General features: G+C 57.5%; 2 protein-coding genes across 6 annotated transcripts; both read right to left on the bottom strand.

The window, feature by feature from the left end:
• Nucleotides 1-4,077: 4,077 nt before the first annotated feature.
• LOC149861647 (beta-1,4-galactosyltransferase 3-like) lies at nt 4,078-17,558 on the bottom strand. Of its 5 annotated transcripts, XM_090052543.1 has the most exons (13): nt 17,444-17,558; nt 15,945-15,982; nt 15,028-15,334; nt 14,609-14,850; nt 14,075-14,262; nt 12,719-12,841; nt 12,078-12,182; nt 10,148-11,535; nt 9,506-9,526; nt 9,029-9,160; nt 8,439-8,485; nt 6,241-8,277; nt 4,078-5,670 (listed from the first exon to the last, which is right to left on the bottom strand). In XM_090052543.1, exons 3-8 carry the CDS (start codon nt 15,299-15,301, stop codon nt 11,403-11,405), a joined length of 1,065 nt encoding a protein of 354 aa, XP_089908669.1. In that variant the 5' UTR covers nt 15,302-15,334; nt 15,945-15,982; nt 17,444-17,558; the 3' UTR covers nt 4,078-5,670; nt 6,241-8,277; nt 8,439-8,485; nt 9,029-9,160; nt 9,506-9,526; nt 10,148-11,402. The 5 variants fall into 5 exon arrangements, with proteins under 5 accessions (XP_089908669.1, XP_089908668.1, XP_089908671.1 ...); XM_090052542.1 differs by having other exon boundaries at nt 9,029-11,535; XM_090052545.1 differs by lacking the exon at nt 12,078-12,182 and having other exon boundaries at nt 9,029-11,535.
• Nucleotides 17,559-18,849: 1,291 nt separating this feature from the next.
• On the bottom strand, nt 18,850-20,445 carry HCST (hematopoietic cell signal transducer). The gene is made up of 4 exons (XM_090052628.1): nt 20,307-20,445; nt 20,066-20,092; nt 19,854-19,991; nt 18,850-19,293 (listed from the first exon to the last, which is right to left on the bottom strand). Exons 1-4 carry the CDS (start codon nt 20,434-20,436, stop codon nt 19,256-19,258), a joined length of 333 nt encoding a protein of 110 aa, XP_089908754.1. The 5' UTR covers nt 20,437-20,445; the 3' UTR covers nt 18,850-19,255.
• Nucleotides 20,446-20,664: the final 219 nt, after the last annotated feature.

The following is a 20,664-nucleotide window of genomic DNA, read 5'->3' as shown; positions in this document are numbered from 1 at the left end:
CTCTAACCATCGCATTAAAAAAACCGATATACTTGAAGAACAATACAGCTAAAAAACCTCCGCTTCTGAGGAAAACTCCCGGGAATTTTGAGGTAGGGAAGCTAGCACCATAGGCTGTTCCATGCCTAAAACGTGAAATTCTATCAAAAATGACCGTTTGGGCATGTTCTAACCCAAAATGAAGCCTGATGCTGAGGGAAATTGCTGTGGGAATTCTGAGGGAATTTTCTAGGAGTCTACAAAATCAGACTGGAAATTTTAATGGGGGGAATAATGAGACCAATAAAAAGACAACTCTTGGCACCAATGTGCTAATGCTGGGAGTCCACCAATTCTAGTGAAAACACAGCCCAGATGTACCTATAGAGGCAATTTCTCACTCAAAAACACCTGATTCGAGGGCGAAATTATACCAGAAATGTTGAAAAAATAGCAGTGAAGGGTGAGGTCGTTTTGCTGAAAATCCACCAAGTTGACTCCAGAAATATGGAAAAAAAAAAAGTTAATTCTTTTCCCCCCGAAAAATTCTAGTTATAACCAGACTCCAGATGCGGCCTCCCCGATACTAACAGAGCGGAAGAACCATGTCCCTCCATGTACCGGCCATGCTCCTACCCACGCAGCCCAGGATGCCGGTAGCCTTCTTGCCCACAAGGCCACACTGCTGGCTTCTGTCCAGCTTCTTGTCCCCTGTCCCCGCCAGGTCCTTTACTGCAGAGCTGCTGCCCAGCCAGTCCCTCCCAGGCTGCACCAGTGCATGGGTTTGCTCTATCCTAAGTGCAGGACTTGGTATTTGTCCTTGCTAAACTCATGAGATTTCTTCTGGCCCAGTCCTCCAATGTGTTGAGGTCTCTCTGAAACCTAGCCCTACCCTCCAGCATAGCTACCCCTCTTGGTATCACTTGCAAACTTACCAAGGGTGTCACCACATCCCATCCTTCAGGTCCTTGATGCAATTATTGAACAAAACTGATCCCCAGGGCACTCCCCTTGATACTGGCTGCCAGCTAGACTTCACGCCATTGATTGCCACACCCTGAGCACGATGCTCCAGCCAGTTTTCTAGCCACCTTCCAGTCCAATCCGACCCAGACTTCCTCAGCTTGCTTGCGAGCATGTTGGGGAAGACTATATCAAAAGTCTTGATAACACCTTGCGGGTGTTTGAACCCAAAAGCTTGCAAAGGACAAGCTCCCCAACTAGTTAGTTGGTCTAATAAAAAGATAGCACATTGACCCGAAGAACCAGGTCTCGCTAGTGTAACAGAAGGCATACACACCCAGAGTGAGGTGTCCCAGGGTGTAGCCAAAACCTGGAGATTTTGTCCCCCCTGAGATCTGGTGCAGAAGGATGGCCCTTCAGGACAGGTGGGGAAGCCGAGGGAAGGAAAAAAACTGCTATGGGGTGGCTGCAGGGATCTCACTTGCGTACTGGGGCACAAAGGGGTGCCAGGGGGAGGAAGCCAAAAAAGGCACCATCCGGCATCAGGAACAGAGCCCTGGGACCATTGAGGGAGCTCCCACTGCACCCACACCTGACTGATCACACTTGCCTGAACTAGAGTCCCTCAAGACAACAGTAGTCAACTGAAAGCCTGTTATTCTGGGTGTCTATGACTGACCTACTGGGACTGTATCATTTTTACACAGAGGGGACGTCCCTGTTTTGTTTCTTTCGGGTTTCAGATGCACGCAAGGTTGCCTTACTGTTATGGGAACAGAGCTCCTGTCACTCTACCAGGGTGTGATCACCTACCTATATGTGAACATGATAAAGTCACATATTGATCAGTGGTGGTGTTCATTAGGACTATTCCATATGTTTACTGAGTTACGAATTAAACCTTAGAATAGATAGCGGTATATGTACACAAATATACAGATGTGCGTGTATGCAAAGATCTGAATATAAATTCATGCACACCTAGATATATTGTGAATAATAAATACTGTAAATAGTTACCTGTGCTGTTACAGGAAGTATCCCTGTACCAGGATCCTGAGGTTCCTCATTAGCCCAAAGGAACCCAAAAGGATAGGTGGTGGTGCCCCAGGACCCCACATTTTGCCACTAGCAGCAGTTAGCACCCCATGGTGGTGTTACACTGAAGTCAAGGTGTATCATGCAGAGATGGACATGGACTTGGGTGAACTGGGACCTGAACAGAAAGTGGGTCTGAAAATGGTATTTTTTTCCCTGATGTCTGATTATTATCGTGATTATCTCTGGTGAAGAGGGGCTCAATATTAAAAGTTCACCTGGGGCCGCCAGGAGTCTAATTATGGTGCTGATGTCCTGTCCACTGCTCTCCCTGGATCCATTGAGGGAGTTGCCTCAGTTTACAGGAAAGGGGACACTCCAAACAGCATTATAGGAAGCTGAAGAAGTATTAAGGGCCTCTCTTTTTTTCCCCCCTTTGCTGGTACCAAGTTGTACCTTCCTCTGTCCGGGGAGTGCTTTCAAAATGACAGGGGACCTCTCGGAATCAGCAAGACAAAGGGTGCATGTGGAAAGGGGTCAAGCTACTTCAGCAAAGAAATGTTCTCCCTTAGAAAAGAGTCTGTTTTCGTGGGTCAAGAAAACAAACAAGCTGAAAGTGAAATGCCAGCATTGGAACAGTAGTGGCTTGCATGCTGTGCCTGTCCATCCATAGCTATCCATTCATCCATCCACCCACTCACCTCCCCACACGCACACATACCCATATCCATTCACACCTATCCATCTCCATCCACCTACCCACCCATCCATCCATCCCCATACATACACCCATCCATCCATCCATCCCCATATATACTGTCACCCACCCACCCCAATCCATCCATCCCTATGTACTCATACTTCCACACACACCCCCACACACACCCCCATTCCTCTATATACTCACCCACCCACATACCTCCACACACACACACCCCTGACTTATCCATCCATAGAGCATGAGGGTTGAAGAGATCTCAGGAGATGACATCTAGTCCAACCCCCTGCTCCAAGCAGGACCAGCCCCATCTAGACCATCCCAGCCAGAGCTATATTTATATTGTTTGGCTTGGGAGCAGAAAGCATGGGAAAAGCAGAAAAGCACTTTGGCCTTTAGGAAGCTCAAGTCCTCTCTCAAAAGGAATCAGCAAAGACCTAGAGAGAATGATTTAAACACATGAAAAGTTACAGTGATAGGGTCACGTAGATGGGCTGCCAGAGTCAAATCAAAAGCAGTGCAAAACACTTCCCTACCCAGCCCTCTCTAGTGCTTTTATAACAAGTATTTATGTTATAAATATGTTACAACAAGTTTTCCTGTCATAAATACGTGTGTTATAACAAATATTGATGTTCTGTGTATCATCAGAATACTTACCTCCTTGAAAATCCCAGGGTGATAGGAGGCAGAGGCCTCTTGCTACCTTGTCTTGTTTTTATACTTGACATGCAAACGTAACACTGGAACAGTTTGTTGCACAAGTGCTTTAGGCCTCCATTACAGCATGACAAGCTAATCTGGAAATCTTAAACACACATTTCTCACACATGTACTTGCTTTAGCAAAAATTTTACACACACACACCCTTGCTTTAGGAAGACATATTTCTTCCTCATACACTTGCACACACACCCTTGCTTTAGCCAAGATATTTCTTACACACACACACACGCATGCTGTTGCTTTAGCAAACATATCCATATTTCTGCCATGCTCACTTTAGCAAAAATACACATTTCTCACACACTCACACTTGCTTTAGCAAACAGCGTCTCCCCAAACAAAAATGTACCATAACTCCTAAAATTATGTTTTAGTGATATTATGCAAAAGACCCAAAGGAAGAAATTAAAATGTCACATTCTGGCCGTGTCTACATGAGATGCTTTACTGCACAGTAGACTAATTTACTGCGCAGCAAAGCAAAGCATCACTGTCTACATATGCAGGTACTTATTGTGCGGCAAATCTACAGCACAGCAAATTTACTACCTGTATTTGCCTTCCTTCAATTGCATGCATAGATGCACTGACCGTTAACCAAAGTCCAGCTTCTGTCATACCTAAAAAACAACTTTAAAATTCAAAACAAATACCACAGGCAGGTCAATTTTAATGATAAAGTAACAAACATGTATTTCAAGTCATAAAACATAACACAGTGTAACAGCACCTCAGCCCTTCTATTAGAAGTACAATGTTTTTGTTTGGAACCTTTTTTGGTGGGGGAGGGATGGGGGCAGGGAGAAGAGTTGAAATGCTCCACCCCGCTCCCCAAATTCAAACTCATCCATGTCACACCCTGTACACAACTATACCAATAACAAACTAGCTATAAAAATGCCACTCAGTGAATGTAAAACAAAAACAGCTTAGATACAAAAGTCCCCAAAACCCACAGAATCTACCCCAAAAAATCTTTGGTCTCTTAACATCTTTGGGCGCATCTGCACATTGAATAGGTGTGCTTTTGGTAATGCACATTAAATCTAGTACCGCCATTGTGAAGAACTAGAAAAATGTGCATTAGCTTATTTTAATGTGCATTAGCTAGAGGGATTTCTGTGGTGCTTTAATGCACGTTAAAATAAGCAAAGCACACGTGTAGACACAGCCTTTATTTTTCCCTTTTTAATACTGCTTTGTTTCGTGGTTGTAGAAATGCTTGGGAAGGCCACTTGCAAAAAATAATCCTTTTCCTGAACTCAGCTCATTTTCAATGATTTCATGGCAAGTTCCATAAAGACCCCAAAATAATTCCCCTGCTCCCCATTATGTGCACTAATGTTCAATTGGGCCTAGTGTAGTAAAAGATCAGTGTGTTGCTAAAGGATCTCCCTGCCTGTGGGGTACCATCCATCCTTGGGCAACCCCAGATCTCCCTGCCCGCCAACTTGGGCAACCCCAGAAAAGAAGCCAGGACAAGAATTCGCCTTTCCCCTAGGGACAAAATCGAAGCCTAAACTTTTCAATAATCCTGAGCAAACATTTGAAAACTCTTATATGATGCAGAAAAAGCCTCCATGAAAAATCCTGAAAGTTTCAGATTTAGCAACCTAGTGGGCGCAGGCGGCTTTCAACAGAAACCAAATTAACCAAGCATCGATTCAGCAGCTTTGTGGTCTGGGGGTTCCTGGCAGGGGGTGGAAAATAGTGGGAACTGTCCACTTTTGAGAAGCTCCCGATGTCCATTGCAGCATTTCGGACCTGGCTAAACCTGCCCTCCTGGTACCGCAGCAGTGCCCTGCCCTTTCACTACCGCGGCGGTGGCAGCAGCATGGGGAGGCCTGGCCAGCGGGGGGGATGGCGGGGTGCGGGTGGGCGACTCCGGGGCCGGGTGGTGCGGGGGCCAGAGGTAGAAGTCGTCAGCTGAGTACTCGTCGGGGGAGGCGAGGTCCAGCGCCCAGGTGTAGCCGCGGCGTGGGACACCGCCTGGCGCAGGCAGGCGGCGGAAGATGGAGTGGACGTGCAGGTTGCGGCGCACGCTGTTCTGCCAGCTCTGGCGGGCTGGGCTGTAGTAGGGGAAGCGGCGCGTGATGGACTCGCAGATGCCGCGCACTGTCAGGCGCTGCCCGGGGCTGTCTTGGAGGACCATGACAATCAGCTCCATGAGCAAGAAGGGCGGCTTCTCTGCTGCCGCCGCCTCTGGCGCCATCACGGGTCCCCTGCAGCTCTTCCACTAGGGGGTGCTGGGGTGGGGGAGAGAAACGGGGCAGGGTTAGAGGTGATTGACAGCCCCCCAAATCCATAAGGCTTGCACCATCATTGCATACACCAGGAGGCAGGGTTAGAGAGCTGACTGACAGCCACCAAGTCCATAAGGCCCACCCCAGGGCTGCCCATACCAGGAAGCGGGGTTAGAGATGATTGGCAGCCCCACAGCTCTGTAAGCCCCACCCCATGTTTGCACACTGCAGAGGGTGGGGTTAGAGAGTTGATTGACAGCTCCCCAGTCTGCAAGCTCTGCCCATAGCTGCTCACCCCCCTAGGGCATGGGGCTAGAGATGTGATGAACAGGCCCCTCCAAAACCCTCAAGCCCCTCCCCCTTCTGGTGCCCCAACCCCCCATGAACCCCCTACCTCAAACCCCCCACTTCTTGCCCAGCCACTCCCCCTCGAGCCCTGCCAGAGCCCCTTACTCCCAACCTGCAGCCCCCACCTCCCCAGCTCTCCTGCTGCCCCTCACCCCCAACCCGCAGCCCCTGCCCCACCAGCTTTCCTGCTGCCCCTCACTCCTGGTCCTTAGCCCCCCCCCTTACCTGTGCTCGGCGCTGCACACAGAGCACACAAAACAATGCGCACACATGGGGTGGGCAGCCTATCCCCGCATGCACCGCGAGCTCACCCCAGCATGCATCTCGCGGCGGGGGGAGGAAGGGGGGGAAGCAGGGGACTGCAACTCCCAGCATGCCCTGCACAGGGACCACCCCGTCTCTGGGTCCCAGGGGCAGTGGGTACAGTCCCAGTCCCTGCCATTAAGGGTCCTCGGGGGGGAGGGGGGGAGAGCAGGGGCAGCTGGGACCTAGGACACCTGAGTTCTTCCCAGCTGCGGGGAGCTGGGCTGCCTTGCGGTTTCCAGTTATTGGAGCGGAAGGAAGGCACTTCCCCTCCAGGCCTCTCGGGGCCTGCGGCTGGAGCTGCAGAGTGCATCAGCGAGGGGCTGAGATGCAGCTTGCTCTGGGGTAGAGCAGTCGCATATAACAGGGATGCCTGGGGAGGAGAACTCCCAGTGCCCAGATGCAACCTGCTCTGAGGTGGAACAGCAGCATGCAACAGTACCCGGGGAGGGGTCTCCCACTAGCAAGATGCAGCCAGCTCTGTGGTGGAGCAGGCACATAAGAGTGCCTGGGGAGGGGGGTCTCTCACTGCCCAGATGCAGCCTGCTCTGGGGTGGAACAGGGACATGTAACACTTCTTGGGGCAGGGGTCTTGCAGCACCGAGGTGCAGCAGCCACATATAATATTGCATGGAGGGAGACAGGGGTCTCCCAGTGCCCAGATGCAGCCAGCTCTGAGGTGGAGAGGGATCATCAGAACAGTTGCTTACAACACCCTAAAAGAGATGCAAAAAAGCCTGATTTTGGTATGAACTTTACCAGAAATTTTAATGGTGAAATAAAAAAAACAGAAGAAAGGGTTTTTCTTTCCCCAAAATGCTAATTTTTTAGCCATAACAGCAAAAAAAAAAAAAAAAAAAAAACTAACCCCAAAAGTATGACACTTAAGGAAAACTCTGCTACAAATCCAGTTCTGGAGAAAATGATATTAGGAATTTGGAGGGAAGACACTAGCAATAATGGGAATAATTTGCCAAGAAAAGTTAAATTTCAGCAACAACACCCCCCAGAAAGACAACTTAGGCAATTTCTAATCCTCCCAAAACCAATAATTATAACAGAAAATGATTTAAACTAAACTAGTTGTGGACAAAAATTATACCAGGAATTTTGAGCGAAAACACTACCAAATAAAGACAGTTGCTAAAAACATTAAATTCTAGTCAAAGCATCTGCAAAAAAGACCATTTTTGCCTCTTAAAAATCCCAAAAAGCCTGATTCTGAAGGAAAATGTAGCGGGAAAATTTAACAGAATTTTCCAGGATTTTTAACGTAAAAAACAAAAAAGTTCATCCCCCACCCCCAGCTAAATTCTCACTAACATAAAAAAAAAAACCCCAAACAGACATAAGTAAAGAAAATTCCAGCTAAAACCCCAATTCCAAGGAAAATTATACCAGGAATTCTGAGAAATTTTGAGAAATGAGAAATATGGGCAACTCCATGCCCAAAATATTCAATTATATCAAAAATGTTTTTAAAAAATGACAATTCTGGCACGTTCCAACCCACGACAAAGCCCAATTCTGAGGGAAATCAGACTGGAAATGTTAATGAGGAGGGAAAAAGTAACGATCCAGGTAATTCTTACCCAAAAATGTTAAATTCAAGTAAAAACACCTCAGAAAAAGCACCAAGAGAAAAGATTTCTTGCTCAAAAATGACCTGATTTGGTGGGGGAGAATAAAACCAAAAAGTTGAAAAATACAGCTATGAGGGGAGGGGGTCTATTTTTTTTGCTCAAAATCCACCAAATTGACCCCCAAGATGGACTAGATCGAATCCCTGTTACTGGGTTGACCAGCCTAGTTGATTCAAGGGGGGAGATGGAGCCTTTCGGGTCCGTGGTGGGACTGGGGGGGTGCGGGGGTCCCTGGAAGTGCCCGGGGTCTTCATTTGCCAGTGGCTCCGGGGCCCTTGAGGTTGCTGTAGATGTCCGTGCGCTGTCCCTGCAGCTCCTGGGGAGAAGAAAGGGGGTGAGAGCCCGGACACCTGGGTGCTGTCTCCCGCTGATTCAAGGCCAGCCCGCGCCGTGCCTCAGTTTCCCCATCTAGCTTAATGCCCCCCCAACACAGAAGAGCTCCTCCCAGTGGGTTCCCTGGCCAGGGGGTGCACTTACCTGGTATGGGGACTCTACCTCGGGGGCGCATGGCTTCTTCATGTCTCCTAGGAGGAGAGGTAGGGATGGGGTGAGCAACCTGCAGAACCCAGATGTCCGCGACGTGTACCCACACATGGAACCCAGGTGTCCCATCCATCCCAGTGTCCCCCAGTCACCCTCCAGTCTATCCCAGGACTTCACCAGGGCACCCTACCCTAAAACAGTGCCTTCCAGTAACCCCCAGTAGCCCACAAGTACCCTTTCAGTTCACCCCAGTACCCCCACTCTATCCCAATAGCCCCCCAGTATTCTGTCTATCCCAATATCCGCACAGTAGTCCCCAGTGCCCTCCCAGTCTATCCCAGAGCCCCCAGTGCCCCACCCAATATACCTGTGCCCACAGTCCATCCTACTGCCCTCCTCATCCATCCCAGTGTCCCCAATACTCCACCTACTACACACCAGTGCCCCATCCAGTCCACCCCAATGCCCTCCCCGCCCATCCCAGTAGCCCCCAGTGCCCGGCCTAGCAAACACTAGTACCCCCCAGTCCATTCCAGTGGTCTCAATGCCTTGCCAGCACCCTCCCAGTAGCCCCCAGTACACACCAGAGCTGGGTGGCAGGCGACAGCGGGTGGCAAGGCAGTAGACGGCCAAGGCAATGAGCAGTGTCAGCACCAGGTCCCCCAGCACCAGCCCAGCCAAGGCTCCCCCGCTCAGTGCCGGGCACCCCGTGCAGCCTATGGGCACAGGCACCGTCAGGGAGGCAGTAGGATGGCTCGCGGGGTACAGATCAGGGGAGTATTGGGGGGCAGGATATGGGTATAAAGGGCCAGGGGGCTGCAGGTCGCATGTGAGGGGCATCAGGAAGGCTGGAGGCAGGGGGCTGGTCAGGATTGAGGGGCACCGGTGGGGCTGGGGGCAAGGGGCTGCAAGCCAGGCCAGGGGGGGACCCACTCCCACCCCCCAGTAGTTCAGGTCAAAAGGGGCCCATTCCTTGCCCCCCCCTCCCAAAGTAGGCCTGGTGATATAGTCCTGAGCTGGAGGGGAGGGGCCAGGACAAGGGGGCGGGGGGTGCTACTTACCCTGCTGGCCATGAACAGAGCCTGGAAGATACAAGAAACACCCCCCAGCCTGAGTCCCAAATGCTGGACTGGGGAGGAGGTGGGGCTGGGGGTGAGCAGGGAGAGCTTGGAGCCCAGATGCCTGAGTTTTCTCTCTCAACTGCAGTAGTACGTTGTTATCCACTTGTAAGACTTAGGTAACCCCCCAACACCGCCCCCCCCCGTTGGCGTCCCTCACTCCCAACCCACAGCCCCCTGGCCCCCTCCGCCATTCCTGTCTGTCCGCACCCAGCCACTACTTCCCCTTTCCAAACTAGACTGGATGAATGGCGCCCGGGGGGGGGTCACAGCTGGGATCCCAGATGCCTAGGTGCTCCCTCTGGGAGGGCGGTGGGAGCTGGGGGTGGGGGGGCTAGAACAGGCCGGGCTGAACCCAGACTCCTGGGTTCTCTCCTTGCTGCTCATCAATGCCTCAGTTTCCCCACAGGCCTGGAAATGAAGACCCCAAGGAGAAGTCTCAGGACTTCCCCCGCCTCATCCTGCCCCTGGCCCCACACCCAAGAGGGGGGTAGGGGGCTGCATGTCAGTAGTGAGGGGCAAGAACGGAGCTGCAGCTTGGGAGTGAGGGGCAACAGCAGGGGTGGGGGGGTGGGGGACACTCACCCAGCAGTGCCCAAGCCAGGAGGGCACCGAGAAGTGCATGTTCTGGGGGCTCCATCTGGATGCCTGGGTCCCTTGGGGCTGGGCAGACAGGCCGGATGAGGACAGACAGGAAACCCAGAAAGAGGAAGGGCCTGGGAGTGCGGGGCGGGGAGCCACAGGGCCCAGCTCAGGCACCACCTTCGGGCCAGCCTGCAGGCGTGGAACCCAGGCGTCCAAGCCTCCAGCATCCCCACCAAGCACCTCCACCCAGATCTGGAGAGGACCCAGGCGTCCAAGCCTCCAAACTTTCCTGGTCCATCCCCCAGCCTTAAGAGGAGCCACGCATCCAAGCCCCCCCTGCTCTCTCCCCACCAGAGAAACCAGGCCTCTGGGATTTCCCCCCAGCCACCAAAATGCAGCTGGCTCTGGGGGGGACCCCCCTGGGAGTCACAAGGCCCTGCCCCCTAGGCATGACATCACAGGCAGGCAGTGCTGTAAAATAAATTGCACTTTAATATGAAAGGAAAGGGGGCGGGGCCTCCCTGCCCACACCCCCTGGGGCACAGGCCCTGCCCCCCAATCCCTCCTTTTACAAGACCCCAGTATAAAAAGTCCTGGGGAAAGATATTAGGGGGGACCCATCTCCCCCCTCAATGAACCCCAATGGTACAGGCCAAAAGGCCCCATTCTGCAATCCAATAGTAAATTCCCAGGGGGCGCACATCCACCCCCTCCTCTTTGAATACAATGGTACAAGCCAAAGGTCTGAAAATGGTGGGGGCAAATCCATCCCCTAGCCTAGTGGTACAGCCCCACAGGCTTCCCCTTAGGGGCTATGGAGGAGTCTGATCCACCACCCCCAACCCAAGTGGTACAGTCCAAAGGCCTCAATCCTTGGCTTTGAGGATAGCGGGGGATGATTTCCCCCTTAAACCTCTGTGATACAGTCCAGGGGGGCCAATCCTGTTTGACCCCCCCTTAAACTCAGATGGTACAATCCAAGGGGGCCAATCCTGGGCTGGGGGGGCATTTAATTCCCTCTTTATCCCCAGTGGTACAGTCCAAGAGGCCTAGATCCTTAACCCTTAATGGTACAGCCCAAAGGGCCCAAGCCTGGCTCGCAGGGAGGGGAGGATTCTGACCCCCCCCTCTACATTTCACCCCAGCAGTTCAGTCCTGGGGGCCCGATCCTGTGCCCCTGGGTTCTTTGGTTTCGGAGCTGGGGATATGTGGGGAATGAGGGAAGCCAGGCCTGGCCCCGCCCTCCGGGGAGGGGTCACGTGGGGTGGCCTATGTCCGCGGTCAGGTTGGTGTAGAGGGGGCGGAGCTCCTTGGCAATCAGTCGGTACTCAAGGGTGTTCATCCCATCCAATCGCCATGTGCGCCGCGTCCGTGCCAGCAGATGGAACCTGAGGGGGCAGCAGGCGGGGTCAGGCCAAGCCCTGCCCACCCCCAACCTAGGCCCTGGCCTCCACTAAGCCCTACCCCTTGCTTTATTTCCCCCCCTAGGCCCCACCCATTTGACCAAGGCCCACCCCTGCCTAATCTGGTCTTTAGGAAAGCCCTGCTCCAAGCCCCACCTCCTGCCATGGAACCCACCCCAGCCAAGCCCCTCCCACATGATGCCCCTCCCACTCTGCTAGGGAAGAGGGGCAGGGGAGGAAAGGGGTGTGGCTTATGGGGAGGAGGCTAAGCTCTGCCCCTTCTGCCAACAAGGTACCCTCTCTCTTGGCCCAATTCCCACCCCTTTCCCCTAGCCCCACCTTCTCTCCCAGTTGCACCCTCCTAAGCCCCACCCCTACCTCCACAAGCCACACCCTCCCCTCAACTGCCCCCAGCCCCAAACTACTCCACAAACCCCAATCCCTCCTCCCCTAGGCCTCACCCTTCCCCATAAGCCCTGCCCCTTTTTTCAAGCCCCACCCCTCCCCCCAAGCCCTGCCCCCAGCACCTCTTGGGGTTCTGCTCGTTGCCCTTGTCGTGGCCGTGCTTGATCATGCGGTAGCGGCCAACGGCCAGCGCCGGGCGTGAGATCACCATGCCGCTCAGCGCAACCCTGGGGGAACAGGGGCGTGGACCCCCCACAGCTGGAGGGGACCCAGGCACCTGGGACCCCACTAGAGCTGGAGGGGACCCAGGCCTCCCACAACCTGCCCCCATCTAGACCCCACTACCCCACCAGAGCTGGAGGGAACCCAGGCATCCAGGGTCTCTGTACCCCCGCTAGATTCCACTATCCACCCGCCCCTCAAAAAGCTGGAGGGAACCCAGGCTCCTGTTACTCCCTGCCCCAGGCCCCACTTCCCCCTCACAGCTGGAAATAACCCCTGTGTCCGGGGACCCAGTATTCCCCCTCCCCCTCACCAGACCCCACATCCCAAGGCAGCCCCCCCCCTCCCGGCCAAGCATGAGAGCCCAAATGTCTGGGTTCTCTTCAGCTATGGGGAGGGGGGAACTTGGAGCCCAGATGCCTGGGTCCCCTCCCTCCCCAACACTACTGCTGCCCTGCCTCAGTTTCCCCTCCTAAATAACTAGGTCCTCTAGACACACCCCTCCGAGGCCCCGCCCCTTCCATTAAGCCCTGCCCCCTACCTGATGGCGATGTCATCGTCCTCGCCCCCCCAGCCCCAGTAGTTGTTGGGGAACCCGTTCATCTTCATGTACTGCTCAGGGGTCAGGGCTGAGACCCCCCCAAAGTAGGTCTTGTAGGGCAGCCTGTGGGGGGTGGGGGTGGTCAGCATGGGGGGAGGCGTGGCACCAAGAGGCCCCATCCCCCTCCCCATGAACGCAGCAGCCTCTAGGATGGAGCAGCGGCCGAGTGGAAAGGGGACCGAGAGCAGAGATGCAGCTGGCTCTGGGCTGAGATGCACGTCAGGGGTTGGGTATAAACAGGGACCCCAGGGTGCGACTGCCTCTGGGGTGGGTCTGGCTATAACAGGCCCACCCCCAGCTGTGGCAGGCTCTGGGGTGGGTATAACAGGTCCCCACAGCAGCAGCTGGTTCTAGGGTGGGACTGGTTCTAGGGCCGGCTGCAGCTGGCTCTGGGGTGGCACACGTCAAAGGTAGGTATAACACGCCCCACAGCTGCAGTTGGGTATAACAGGGACCCCCTGACTGCAGCTGGCTCTGGCATGCAGCTGGCTAGAAAATGAACACTGTGATGCACCTTGCTCTAGGGTGGGACACATCCACAGCTAGTTATAGCAGGACCCTTCCAGCTGTAGCTGACTACGAGGTGAGACACATCAGGGGCTGGGTATAACAGGCCGATCTGGCTGAAGCTGGCTCTGGGATGGTATATATGTCAGAGGTTGGGTATAACAGCCCCCCTCCCCCGCGGCTGGCTCTGGGGTAGGACACACTAGCAGCTGGGTATAACAGCCCCCACCCCCCACTACTATGGCTGGACATAATGGACCCCAGACTGCAGCTGGCTCTGGGGTACAGCTTGCCACTGAGTATAACAGTCCCTCCCCACTCCTACTGTGGCTGGTTCTGGGGCAGGACACACTAGTGGCTGGATATAACATCCCCCTTTCTGCCAGCTGCAGCTGGCTCTGCGGTGGCACACACATCAGTGCAGAGGTGGGCAAAATGCAGCCCATGCACCAGGTACAGCCCACCAGGCCATTCTATCCAGCCCTCAGGGCCCCTAAATATTAATTTTCTAAATTTTTTATCTGCTCCTGGCTGCTTGTCATGCAGCCCTCGATGGCTTGCCAAAACTCAGTAAGCGGCCCTCTGCCCAAAATAATTGCCCGCCCCTGCACTAGCGGCTGGATATAACAGTGGTGGCTAAACATAACAGGGACCCCCGACTGCAGCCAACTCCAAGGTGGTACATGTCAGCGGCTGGGTAGAACAGCACCCCCAGCTGTGGCTGGCTCTGGGTGTAACAGAAACCACCCCCTCCCCTCCCTGCCCTGGCTAGCTCTGGGATGCACGCACTTGTAGCCAAACTTGTCCATGGCGGCGGCAGCATGGCGCGGGTGCCGGTCACACACGTACAGGTTGCGGTCGTCCTCAGGCAGTAGGTCCACGTCATGGAAGTAGATGCAGTCCCAGTCCTCGTCCTTCATGGCCTCCTTGAACCCCACGTTCAGCAGTTTCGCCCGGTTGAATGTCTCGTTCCCAGCCTGGGCAGGGGATGAACAGCAGAGAACCCTGGTGTTCAGGCCCCCTCCATCCCCAGCAAAAGGCAGCGCTCAACACCCCCCAGAGAACCCAGGTATCCTAGCCTGTGCCCCCCACCCCACCGCCCAGAGAACCCAGGCCCCTTACCCAGCTAGTCCTAGAGAACCCAGTCCCCTGCCCCCGGAGAGCACAGGTGTCTGGGACCCCCTCTCCAGAGAACCCAGTCCCGGCCCTGCAGAAAACCCAGACGTCCAGGGAACCCAAGCCCCCAACTGGGCCACTCCCGAAGAACCCAGGTGTCTGGGTCCCCTTGCTCCTGGAAAACCCAGGTGTCTGGGCCCTGCACACCTGATGCACAACGTAGAGGCCGTAGTGCAGCTGCTGGCGCCGCAGCAGTGGGTGCAGGTGCTGCAGCAGCAGGCGCAGGTGGGGCTCGCGCCCGCGGTGTGGCACCAGCACAGCCGTGCGGCTGCGGGCCAGGCAGGAGGGCGGGCGCCACCGCCCCCCTGGCTCCACCCCTGCCGCTGCATTGACACGCTCCAGCCCTGCCAGTGCCGGCCCTGGTGCCAGGCTCACATGCAGCGGGCCCACTGTGGGGGAAAGAAGGGGAAAGGGGTGAGGGGGGACCCAGGTGTCCAGGAACCCTGGTCACCCCTGTAGAACCCAGGGGTCCTGCACCCCCCACATAGAACCCAGGCGTCCTGGCGCCCCCCCACCTCAGTAAAGAACCCAGGTGTCCTGCCCCCCCACTCCCCATAGGAACTCACCCAGCAGAGGCGACTGGCGGGGACAGTAGGGCAGGTCACCGAGGGGTGGGACCAGGTGACTGAGGTTGCCGGGTGGGGCAGAGGTGTTGCCTGGCAGAGGCAGAATCCCCCCAAACCCCACCCCGCCGGGGGGGGCCCCAGCTGCACTGCCACGGTGCAGCAGGCCCAGCAGGTAGGCCAGGCGGCGCCGCGAGCCCTCGCCGTACAGCAGCCCCAGGAGCACCAGCTGCACCCCCAGCAGCACCAGCAGCACCCGTGCCCGGCCCGGCACCATCGCGGGGGTGGGGGGTCAGCTGGGCATGGCCACCTGCAGAGGGAAGCGGTTAATGGGGTGCTGCGGGGCCCCAGAACCCAGGCATCCAGGGTCCGGACACCCCCCATGCCCCCAACATATACATACCCTCAAGGGCAGGAGGGAACCTAGGCACACGGGCTCCCAGCACCCCCACACCCTCCTCCTGTCCCGGAAAACCCAGGTTTCCAGGCTCCAGGCTCCAGCCCCCCTGCTCTCCCCCCGAACCCCCCGCCCCCAAGAGCCCACGAGTCCCAGCCCCCTGCCCCCCCGAGAACCCAGGCGTCCAGCTCCCCACCTGCTGGCTCAGGGGCTGGCTCAGCAAGAAGCAGCAGGTTAAATTCCCCCAGGCTGTGGGCGGACCCAGATGCCTGGGTTCTTTGGATGGCATCCCGCCCCGCCCTGCCCCGCCCCCCCGTCCCACCCCCACCTTCCCCGACCTTTGCCTGGGTTTTTTGGGTAGCCTCCCCTCCCCCCTACCCACCTGGATGCCTCCGTTCATTGGGTGTCCTCCCCCCTCCCCAAACTGGTTCCTCCACATTCACAGTGGTGATGCAACCTTCTGCCCCTCCCCACCTTAAATGCCTCCCAGTAATTGCCCCAGGGGGGAGGGGGCAGCACTCACCTCAGGCCTGGGGGCCCGGCCCTGGGTCCATACAGCACCTGCCAAGGGGAGGACAGTCAAAGGTTAGGGGTCAGGCAGCCCAGAACACCCCCATCTCCTGGGCTTGGGCCCAAGAGCATCCCCCCCCCCACTGCATCCTGTTGCTAAGACGACAAGAGGCGGTTGCTAGGCAGCTGAATCCACCCGGGTCTTAAAGGGCCAGTGTCTTTGCTGCACTGCCCCCCTAGAGAGAACCCAGGTGTCTGGACCCCCACCCCACCCTCCCGGAGCTGGAAACAACCCAGGTGCCTGGGTTGCCCCGGTTGAACCGGTCAGGCAGATGGACCCCCAACCTTCCCAGTGTCAAAAGAACCCAGGGGTCCCAGCTCTAATCAGTGGAGCCCCACTCTTCTCCCAGGAAGAGAACTTAGGTGTCCAGGCAGCTCTCTTCCACACTGGGGTGGAGATGCAGCCAGCTCTCAGGTGGGGCGAGTGGGGAACAGCTACATAAAACACCCCCCAGGCTGGACTTCCCCGGGCAGAGATGCAGCAGCTCTGGGATGGAGCCGGAGGTAACCTAGCTACACATAACACAGCACAAGGAAAGCATCTCTGGAACCAACATGCAGCCATCTCTGGGGTGTGGCAGCTGGAGATGGGCCACATACAACACCCCTTAGGCTAGGCTTCCACAGCACTGAGATGCCACCATCTCTGGGGTGCAGATGGGGACCACATAGAACACTCCCCACGCTGGACTTCCTGGGGGCTGAGATGCAGCCAGCTCTGGGGCAGGGAAGCTGGGGACTGGCCACATATAACACCACAAAAGAAAGCCTCAAATGCAGCCAGTTCTGAGGTGGAGCAAGAAGGGAAGGGCCACACATAGCACCACAGGGAAGGCATCTCTGGAACCAACATGCATCCAGCTGTGGGGTGCAGCTGCTGGGGAACAGCCACCATAAAATGCCCCCAAGGGCAGCGTTCCTGGAGGCCCGAGATGCAGCCAGCTCTGGGGTGGGGGAGTTGGGACCAGCCACACAGAACACCAGACGGAAGTCCCACGCGGCCAGCTCCAGGACGGAGCAGGAGGAGAACCGCCACGTAGAAAACCCCACAGGGAGTGGGGTTTTCCCCTGCCCCGCATGCGCCCAGCCGCTGGGCAGCACCACACACATCTGGATCCCAGCTATGCGGCCCGGGCTGCATGCCCAGTCCCGGAGCCCAACCCACTGCCCCCCCCAGCCCCCGTATACCTAGGATGTTGCCCCCCCAGGGGGCATTTATCACAGGGGAGCCCAGGCGCCAGGGATCTCCGGGGGCGGGGGGGAGGCAGGGGGGAATGGGAGCCAGGAGCCTGGGTTCTGGGGGGCTCGGACACCTGGGTCCCCGGTTGGAGGGTCCCTGTGGGGGATCCTGGGGGGGGGGCTCGGACGGCGGGTCTCCGGCGGGGGGGGGGGGGGGCTCGGACGGCGGGTCTCCGGCGGGGGGGGGTCGGGGCTCGAACGGCAGGGCCCCACCTGGTCCCGCTCCGGCTCGCGCTGGCTCCTGTTCGCCCCCCGACCCACGCAGCTCCGCGCCCATTGGCTGGGGGGGATTGGGCGAGACCACTGTGGGGGGCTGCGAGGGCGGGGCGGGAGGAAGAGACCACTGGGGAGGGGGGAGCTGGGATATACCATTCAGGGCTAGGTGGATCATTCTAAAGGTAGTGCAGGGACGATACCATTTAGGCGTGGGGGGGACAAACCATTCTAGTGAGGGGGTTAGGAAGGCACATACTATTCGGGGCTGAGGGGACAGACCATTCTAGTGGGCGGAGGTGGAAATCTGTGGGAGATACCGTTGCGGGCGGGGAGGAATAAACCATTCTAGTGAAGACGCGGTGTGGTGGGCGATAGCATTGCGGGCTGGTGGTGGGACAGATCTGGGTTCCGCTAGGGAGATACCATTTGGGGCTGAGACACACCATTGTAGCGTGTGGGGGTGGGGGCGATGAGCGCTATCATTCGGAGCTCGGAGGGGTCAGTTAGGGACAGACCACTCTAGTTGGGGGGGGGAAGATACCGTTCGTGGCTATGGGGATACATCAATGGGGGGGGACAGACCATTCTGAGAGGGGGCGCTTCGGGAGATACCATTCGGGCCGGGGGGGGACAGAGCTAGCCGGTCAAGGCAGTACCATTTCGGGCTGGGGAGGAACAAACCATTCTAGTACGGGGGGAACAGACCATTTGGGGCTGGGGGGCATAGACCAACCTCTAGCTTGGGGTCAGAACAGAGGCCCTCCCCAAAATCCCAGGCGACCTAACCCCCCCAAGCCTGGCAGGAAGAAGGGAGAAAATGAAGGGGTGGTGGAGGCAGGAAGCCGGGCCAATAACAGGAACCAGATGAGGAGCAGCTGGGGCCCAGATGTGGGAGGAGTGATGGGCAGGAAGCAGCTGGCAAGCCCCACCAGGGCTGTCCCCGCTCCTTGTCCCACCCCAGAGCTGGCTGATCCCAGCCCTATCTCTATAGGGCCCATAGGGGGTGTTCTATGGGGCTGCTCCACCCCGGAGGTGGCTGCATCCCAGCACCCATAAGCCAGCTGCCATTACATGCAGCACCCCCTGCTCCTCCCGAGCCTCAGCGGCATTCCTTACCCCCCCCCCAGCCCAAATGCCAGTGTCTGGGCCCAAAGGGGGAGGGGTGGAAGAGTCCAAGTGGGGGAATGGGGGAGTCCAAGGGGGCAGGGCAGGGGTGGAGGGGCTCAAGCGGGAATTGAAGGTTCTTAGTGGTCAGGAGGGAATGGGGGGGTCCAAAGAAGTGGGGGGAAGATGGAAGGGTCCAAAGGTGGGGAATGGAGGGGTGCAAAACAGGGTGGTGGTGAAGGGATCAAAGGGCGGGTGGAAGGGCCCAAGTGGGTAGGGGAAAATAGCGGGGTCCAAAGGGCAGGTGCAGAGCAATGGAGGGGTCCCAGAGGATGTGGGGGGGCACCCCCAGAACACAGCCACGGCCTCCAGTGACACAGCACGGTCTTCCAGTCCTCATTGGTTTTTAATGGGAGCAACACCAAGCAGACTGGGGGTGGGTATAAGCCCTCCTACAACCCTCCCCCCCTGCTCCCTCTTGGAGTCGTCCCCCTGGACCAGGCCCCGCCCCTCCCTTTTGATTGACAGCCCCCCTCCCTTCGGGTTCCCCATTATATGGGCTCGGGGGGGACCCCAAGACCCAGTCCTCCATGCAGCCAAGGAGCCCCCGCTGCTTTGGGGGGTCCCCGCAGCCCCCCTCTGGGACTGGGGGGATCCTAGCAGGGGACTCTGGGGGCCGGATCAGGGCCGCAGAGGACGCTGGGCTCAGCCAAGGCGCCCGGGCACATTCATATAGATCCCATCTGTGGGGAGAGAGCCAGGATCAGGGGGGCAAGGGGCAGGGCTACACCCATGGGGGCGGGGCTGGGAGGGGGCGTGGCCACAGCCAGAGGGCGGTGCTGGAAGGAAGTGATGGGGGTCCCGGGAGTGGGCGGGACATGGCCATGGGAGGGGTGGGCTAGGAGGGTAGGTCCCAGGAGGTCTGGGCTCCCAGACGCCTGGGTCCCTGGGATGGGGTGGGGGGGGGGTCTGGGCTCCCAGATGCCTGGTTCCCCAGGATGGGGTGGAGGGTTCTGGGCTCCCGGACGCCTGGTTCCCCGGGATGGGGTGGGATGGGATGGAGGTCTCTGGGCTCCTTCACGCCTGATTCCCTGGGATGGGGTCGGGGGGTCTGGGCTCCCGGACGCCTGGGTCCCCAGGATGGGGTGGGACGGGGTGGGGGGGGTCTGGGCTCCTGGACGCCTGGGTCCCCAGGATGGGGTGGGACGGGGTGGGGGGGTCTGGGCTCCCGGACGTCTGGGTCCCCAGGACAGGGTGGGGTGGGGAGTTCCGGGCTTCCAGACACCTGGGTCCCCGCTCTCACCACTCTGCCCAGGCTCAGGGCGGTCGCGCTGGCCCCAGCGATAGGCACCGGCCACGATGAGCAGTGTCAGAGCCACATCCCCGGCCACAATCCCGGCAATGAGTGGCAGGTCCGGGGACAGGCAGGAGCCACAGCTGCCTGCGGGGGAGGGAGGGTGGTCCCGGACTCGTGGGTTGTGCATGTGCGTGTGTGTCCCAGCCCCCCATACTCACCCATCTCCTGGCCCCAAGCGGCACCTGCTGCAGAGACAGAGGAAAGGAGCTGAGCTAGCAGCTGTGACCTGCCCCCTCAAGTCATGTCCATGCCCCCCGCCCCCAGCATCAGGTGAACAGGGAATGGTGGGGCCTGGGAGTCCGGCTGCCTAGGTCCCTTGCAGCTCTGGGAAGGCAGGGGCCTGGGTCCTGGGAGCCGGATGCCCATGTTCCCCTCTCCCCAGGGCCTGGGGACACTCACCGAGGAGGAGGCAGAGGACGGGCAGGGCAGAGATCCTCATGGTGGGGTCCCCAGGAGGCAGCGAGCTCGTCTTTGCCCACCCCCCCCCACCCCCAGGCAGGCAGCAGGTCCCTGCCCTTGGCACCCACATCCGGGCTACGCAGCCCCCCAGCCTGGGGCAGGGGGCGGGGCAGGATGTGGGAGAAGAGAAACACTGAGTCACAGCTTTCAGCCCCTGACTGCCACCCACAGATGGGGAAGGAACCCAGGTGTCCGGGCTCTCAGGCCCACTGCTCTCACGGCCCCCCTCACTGGAGAGAGCTCAGGCTCCCAGCACCCCACCTCCTCGCTCTATACCCACCAGGCCGAAGAGACCCCA

The sequence above is a fragment of the Crocodylus siamensis genome, chromosome 6, assembly GCF_052110815.1.
Source record: "Crocodylus siamensis isolate JL-2025a chromosome 6, ASM5211081v1, whole genome shotgun sequence".
In the NCBI taxonomy this organism is placed as follows: Eukaryota; Metazoa; Chordata; order Crocodylia; family Crocodylidae; genus Crocodylus; species Crocodylus siamensis.
Note: the sequence above shows the minus strand (reverse complement) of the source record. Positions and strands in the feature narration are given on the sequence as shown.